Source organism: Cibotium barometz, chromosome 10 (assembly GCF_041138505.1).
Source record: "Cibotium barometz isolate CiBa-2024 chromosome 10, ASM4113850v1, whole genome shotgun sequence".
Classification (NCBI taxonomy): domain Eukaryota; kingdom Viridiplantae; phylum Streptophyta; class Polypodiopsida; order Cyatheales; family Cibotiaceae; genus Cibotium; species Cibotium barometz.
Window position 1 is genome coordinate 40,214,661 of NC_141055.1, and position 7,204 is coordinate 40,221,864.

A 7,204-nucleotide genomic window follows, 5' to 3' on the forward strand; every position below is an offset into this window, starting at 1 on the left:
AACTGGACCAGCAGAAACGAGTGCCGACAGGAGGGTTCTGAGAAACGAAAAATTGAATGAATAAGGGAAGGTCCACATAGAAAATAAAAAGATGTATCACAGAAAACGCACGATCATTGACGGACAGCCCTTATAAGCTACAGCGCCACATCAAAAATTGAGAATGCCATAACACGTTCAAGTAAAGAGCAGATAGAGAAACAATAAACTGAGGTGGACTCACAAAACCACTGTAAACTTTACATAAGGCTGCATTGTTTAGATTTTACAGGTAGAGTATGATAACTAAAGACGTACGTTTTTACAGGATGAGGCATCGGAGAACGAGATGTTCCCTTGTATAACAGCAATGGTGCAAAATTTTTACGATACTCGTGACTTCGATTCACTGGATAAGGCAATGATACGCCTAAACTACTCTAAACGACTCTATACCTGTCCGTATAAAACTGAGCTATGTACAATCGAAACCCTTTCAGCATTTTGCTTTGCCACAGCTTAAACAATTTAGAGAGCCTGCTATTGTTCATCGCAGAAAGCGAGCTATTGCTCCGTCTCACTGACGCTTTCCTACAAAACAGACGCAGGAAATATGCTTAAAATCCGTAGGTCATGGCGATGGAATGATCTGTCTGAGAGCGGAAAATAACTTCAGGCATGAGACAGACCGCGGAGCCAGCATTTTCTTCGGAAGATTCCTCGGCTCCAACAGCATCATCGGTTATGGTAGACTCGAGTGGCTCCTGAAACAAATAAACAGAAACCAACGCTAAGGTTTGCCTGGCCACTGGGGATGTGAACAAATGTTGCTTGGAAGAAAGTTAAAGAGCCACCTTTCCATTAGATTGATAAGTCTTTACCGCGTTCTGGTACTCCTCTTTCATGTCCACGGACTTCTTGACAAAACGTGCTTTATCCTGCACAACCGAGGAAAATGCTGTCAAACTGCATACATCTTAGAGAAGATAGCAGCCTTGATCAAAATGATGCGGTCATACGCATCAAACATGAAGCAAATGACTTCCAGGATTCACCTGCCTTGTGAGATTAAACACGATTAGGATACTTCACCCACACAGATCATACAAACAGGAACAAGAACAGAATTTTACATAAGCACACGAAGATTGACAACTTAAGCTCCCAAACGCCTAAATTTTACCTCATCAGACATTGTTTTCCATTTTTCACCCCCTTCTTTAGAAACCTGATACACAATAAAATTTCGATTTTTGAAATAAAGAATACCTTCAACACCAGCAACGGAAGTTCTATCAAACTAGCATGTACAAACACTCGTACCGCAGTTGCAGCCTTAACATTTGGATTTGCTTCCTTGTAAGCCTTCCTGAACTCGTCCCTGCGATGCATCCTTTCGGTACGTTAAGATGTGCTGGATGAGCAGAAAACCAAGATCCTGAAAGATAATTTACTCTTATCCGGAAATAGCATGAAAATATCATACATGAAAAGAAAGAAAGCAGTCGGAGGCCGTTTGGGCTCATTTGGATCTTTCTCCTTCTTCACTTTCTTCGGTTTGGTGGTCTTTCCAGCCGCTCCGCTGGCTGTTTTTCTCTTCTGTGTCCTCCTGGTATCGTATTGAAAAGGGCTCTCAAAATGAAACAAATAAAAGAAAAGCTTCGTCAAATGAGACTTTGAACTAAGTAACGTTACAATTCTTACTTGTTCAGTGTTTCAGTCTTTCCTTTCGCAGAAACGGCTTCTTTCACGGCAATCTGCGCAGGCTTAACTGCAGAAAGGAAAGGAACGAAATGACGAGGTTCAATGCGGAGAAAGCAGGCATGGATACGGAGATATAGTCGATGTAAACATACCAAGAACCGATGAAAAGTTGGAGTCTTGGATGCAATCGTGCATATCAACTGTTGCAACAGGAATGTCCCTGTTGCAAGAATTGCTGAAACAAATGTTGAAAGATCAATTATAAGGCAGAAAGCATTCCATTTCTAAACCTCTATTAGCATCTGCAGACCTAAATCGAGACAGACCACGGAAAAAAGAGATGGGAATACAGGGAATCTGTGTACAGTACATTAGCTTCGTTCTGGCATTCTCAGAATTCAGTTGAATCAAAAGACAAAACAAACGATCGGAAAATATAAAATCAGCGTCTTAGTAGTAGAGCATTAAGATGCACGTTACGATTTCAAATAGAAGCAGGGATCAAAGGAGCAGTCAGAATACAGAGAAACGTACTTTTTGAAGCGCATCTTCAACGTTTCTATGCTACAGAACGTAGAACAAAATAATTAAGAGCTTTGGCAACGCATATTTTCCGTGTGTAAAAGGCACGAGCAGCTTAGCACAAAAGTAGGGATCGGAAAACAAGGAATTATCGTTTCTTTTCGAGTCCATATCTTGCGTTGCTCTTACAGGAGCATTGCAACGCGTTAAATGGAAGAAAAGAACCAAATAAGCGGCGTTTTATTGCTCCGTTGATCTTAAAAAATTGCCAGTGTTGAGAGCCAGAGAAACAACAGATCAGCGCAGAATGCCTAGCAGAGGGTCGGGGAGCATTAAGATTGCAGGCAAAGCCATGTCAGGAAACGTAAGATCAAAAAAGAGACGAAGAGTTCGTTAACCAGCGAGTGAAGGCACTGCCGTTGGAGCCACGCTTGAAGTTGGCGGCGAGGCCTACGTCGATGCGCTTGCGGGCCTTCGGAGGCTGGTTCTTGATGGTGCTCGCCATATCCAGAGATGCAGAAAACAGTGAAGGCAGGAAAGCTCAAAACAGCAGCAAGCAACTTCGAAAACACTAACAACAGAATGTGCAGGAAAAAGGGAGTGGAGAAAATATGCAGATGAAAAAGAAAAGGGAGGCAGGTATTCAGACTTTCATATTCATGTCCACGTCATCTATCCGCTCCTTTCCCATGCCTCACTTTCATTGGCTATCAAATTACATGTCACAACCAGTGAAAATTTCGCCTTTTTCATAAAAGGAAAAAACAATTTTTCATTCCGAAAAAGTTAAATCCTTTGATGTTAGGGAGAAGCAAATTAGATTTGAAAATTATCACATCCTTGTGTAACAAAGAATTGAAGGTTTCAAAATTCATAGAATGACATAAAATACAGAAGAAAAGCATATGAATTCTCTAAAGTAATCAAAAGTGTATTTTCTTTCATTTATGAACATAAAATAAAGAAGAAAAGCATATGAATTCTCTAAAGTAATCCACCTTGTATATATAAAATTGAATAAATTAGATATGAAATTTATTAATAAATTTGGCACAAAGCAAAGTAGTTTTGAGTTTAAATTCCTTGCTTCTAGGGCTAGAGGAAGTATAGAAAATAAGTAAAATAGATATAGGGCACTGATGCATCAAAATTTGGTCAGGGTCAAAGGAAGGGCACCATGGCAGAACATTCACCAAGCAGTCTCTCTCTCTCTCTCTCTCTCTCCCCCCCCCGCCGGGCGGGTGTGATACCAATAAACATTGTTGCATGTACCCCATGTCGACTAGAATGAAGGTTGGAACTTGGGGAGCAAGGAGGGCTTGCATCCTTTCAACTTTGGGAGGATTGATGGAATGACATGTCGGGCAGAACTAGATCACATGACCCCATAGGGGAGATTGGGATCTTAGTGGCCATCCAGTTTAGACCCTTCTCGATTCATCATTAGGAGAAATGTGGACTCAATTTTGGGCCCTATAAGAAGTGCCAACTCAGCTTAGAGAGAGAAAATAAAAAAGGTTTAAAACATATCCAAATTTGCAATTCGGCTCATTTTTTTAACTATTATAATAGTTAACTAACTATTATAATAGTTAGTTTAAATATATTAAAATATACATATTCTTTCAATGAGGTTTCATCATGAGGTGGCAGTCTTCGTTGGATGCACGTAAAACTTGTCAGAACCAAGATTTCACAGATTTGAGGTAGTTATGCATTTAATAGATTCGAGGAAAGCTTTAATCATCATCTCGACCGTGGGGGTTTTCTTGCTAAAACTTTAAAAAAAAATCGAGTTAATTCTTGTTTCAATTCTTTAATATGACTTACGATGATAGAAAATACTAGCTTTGCAAATGAGAACATTAATCCAAATTTGGGGATTCCAATTAATCCACCTTCAACAACACATGGAGACACTCGAATTCTCAGTAACAGTAGTAGAAATGGTGCATGTAAAAGAACATATGATACTTACCATCTTCATGTGGACATATAATCTAAGTACCAGCCTTTTAAGAAACGAAATAAGAGATTTTTTTTAATGTTATGAGCAAAAAGAGCAAAGGAGGAATAATGGAGAGCGTCATTTGGACTTATGGACCGATGGGTCAATGTATCCCCAGGATCCATTTACAAATGCACCACCTCCATTTTACAACTTTACAAACCTACTACATTTCATGTGTGATGGTAGACAAGGTTTGCTGGGTTATGCCCACCAACACTTGGAAACAAAAGCAATGGTTATAGAACAGTAGAGGGATTTTCTACAGATAGAGAACACTGAAATTAAAAAACTAAATGGGTATGCAGAGAAGCTTATGGCAAACAAAGAAACAATTCAAGACTTGGAAAAAAAGATTGATGCTTTAAGGAGAAAGGACACAGCACTAGGGCCACGTAAAAGAAGAAGGCAGCTTTGTAACATAGAGAAAATGAAAGTTGGAAGTGGAGGGATGAAGAAGCGAGTACAGACTGTAAGGTAATGTTAACTCTTATTTCATATATATTTCTCTTTTTAGATTAGGTTCTTTGTTTGAACTGTTTCTCGACAAGCACCACCTTCTCAGCATTTAAAGGCACTTCTACCACAAAACCTGGATAGTACTTTGAATGCGAATAAAGGAAATTTTGCATTGTCTTTTGAGAACTCCTTGTGAAATATAATGATCTGCTTATTAAAATTGTAATCATCATGACTCATGTCAGTGCTTCTTGTTGTCAATTTTAAGCAAGTGTCGTAAATTGCACGTACCTTTTGATGATTCAAATGTATTATATATTGAGCGAGAGCAACATCCTTTCGATGACCTATTGACTTTGAAGTGGAAGCTCCGGATGATCTTAAGCCTCATGCTCTCTTCAAGAAATCATCATCATATACAAAAACCTGGTACCAATGTTATATGTTTAATTGACACAATCGACAAAGTCCATGTAAATCAAATTCTTATAGTTTGAAAAATCTTCGGTTCTATTACCTGTTGATTTTCATCGCCCTCAAGCATGGATCTTGCACAAAGAGATCATGGACTTATTATCTTCATGCTCAGTAGGTGCCAAAAATTTGCCCATATCTGCCAAACCAAGATGATCGGCAATTGTTGTAGCCTCCTCCTCAGAAGGCAATTGGGTTTCATATGTCCTAGCTTCATCGAACATCTTCTTTAATATCTCCTTGTTGCCAGGCACGTACTCGGAGTCCTGGACTGCAGAATCAGCTACTAGTAGATAATTGTCAACTCCTTCCTCTGTCCAGCCCCCATGTCTGCTTCACTAAAATTTGCTAAGGCAACCAAGCAATAGTCTTCACGAATATTGAAATGTTGCATAATTTCTATTAATAATACATAATCAGCTCTTGGGCTGCCATAGTAAAGCTGGGCAAGGAAGGTAGTGACAACTCCCCCTGTTCATTCTCATTAGATTGACTGTCTTCCAATGAAATAGGTGCTACATCGAAGGGGATAAGGGATGCATTAGCCTCAAAGGTTTCCTTTTCAGCCTCTGCCCTCTCCTCTGCTGGGTCTATAGCCACCTCTTCCTCAACTCCATCATCCTCGATTGGCACTTGAGTGCTTGCCAAAGTCACTGTCTCGGGCTTTGAGTCCTTAGTAGAAGATACAAAAAACAGAGAAAACCATAACTAAATAGGAGCAGGCGACACTTCTTTGAGTGTATTGGTTCCCTAGCCTCGTCATCCGATTCATCCAACTCTTTCGAAGACATGCCTAAAAAAAACATTTCAGTCAATTAGAACATGCACGCTTATTATACATGAGGTTAGGAGATTTGGATATACACATGCAAGTCCCCTCTGTCCCTAGCACCAAAAAAAGAGGGGTCAGTACCAAGTCATAGAGGGCTCATGTGGAATTCATGAGCCCATCACCGCTTGGTACTAACCCGTAAATTTAAAGAGACTTCAAGGGGTCAATAAGTTTTTTTTTTAAGATGAAGCCTTTATATATTAAATAAAAAATATACAAGCGGTATATTTTGTATTTTAGTTGTATTTTGTAAGCTGAAATAGTCTATCTTCCAGGCCTGAAAATTGATGGCCTGCCCTAACCTTTAACATGAAAGCCTATAAACTTACTTGGCCTTCATATTTACAGAAAAAATATGAAGGTTTTTGCTTTAGTGGAGGGGGGCTCAAACCGGCTCGCCCCCCCATCTCATCATGTGTGTGTGTGTGTGTGTGTGTGTGTGTGTGTGTGTGTGTGTGTGTGTGTGTGTGTTCCTTTTGAGTGTTTTTGAGAGAGAGAGAGAGAGAGAGAGAGAGAGAGAGAGAGAGATGGGCATACCTACAGAAAAAATTGAAAGCTTGGCGTTGGTGTTGGCGATGCAGAGGGACGGCAACGTAGGTAACTCAACTCAAATGGGTGTCTCAGCTTATCACAGAGCCGGTTAGCTTTGAGGATTTCCTATTAGACTTCAACCAAGAAGGATTTTAGCTTGCAAAGAAAATTTATGAAATAGTGTAAATTTCTAAAAATGTTATGTCCCAAATTGCTTGATTTGCTGGTTTGAGAAGAGTCCAATGGGAATTTGGGTACATTTCTCAAAAATATTTTCCCCGAACACTGCTCCCAAGGGAGGTTTGGGACGTTATCGACTCGTACCACACGAGGAGATTTGGGATGTTATCGACTCATACCACTCGTGTAGACATTTAAAAGGTCGGACGCATTAATTACGCATCAATATGGTATGTACTATGTGCTCACTCCTCTCCTTTCTTGCATGTGTTTATTTTTTTCACCTTTGAGTCTCTGACAAAATAGCAAGAGCCAAACGCCATCATCACTATATCCATCGTCCTCCAAGTCTCCGACTACATCAGCCTCCTCAATGCCCCCCAAACTAAGCCAAACGCCATCGGCCTCTACATCCATTATAGGTATTTCAGAGTTCCTTCAAACCCTCTATTAACATTTTGCTATCTGTTTTGTGAATGTTGATAATAGTGTCAAGGGATATCGCATATCGCTGT

The 7,204-nt window shown here is 39.9% G+C and overlaps 1 protein-coding gene across 1 annotated transcript; it reads right to left on the reverse strand.

Annotated features, from left to right (window-relative positions):
• Positions 1–226: 226 nt before the first annotated feature.
• LOC147634894 (high mobility group B protein 7-like) lies at positions 227–2,802 on the reverse strand. The gene is made up of 9 exons (XM_086803428.1): positions 2,604–2,802; positions 1,836–1,918; positions 1,684–1,750; positions 1,466–1,588; positions 1,303–1,360; positions 1,163–1,207; positions 834–917; positions 669–743; positions 227–570 (listed from the first exon to the last, which is right to left on the reverse strand). Exons 1-9 carry the CDS (start codon positions 2,708–2,710, stop codon positions 544–546), a joined length of 669 nt encoding a protein of 222 aa, XP_086659554.1. The 5' UTR covers positions 2,711–2,802; the 3' UTR covers positions 227–543.
• Between the last annotated feature and the right edge of the window lie 4,402 nt (positions 2,803–7,204).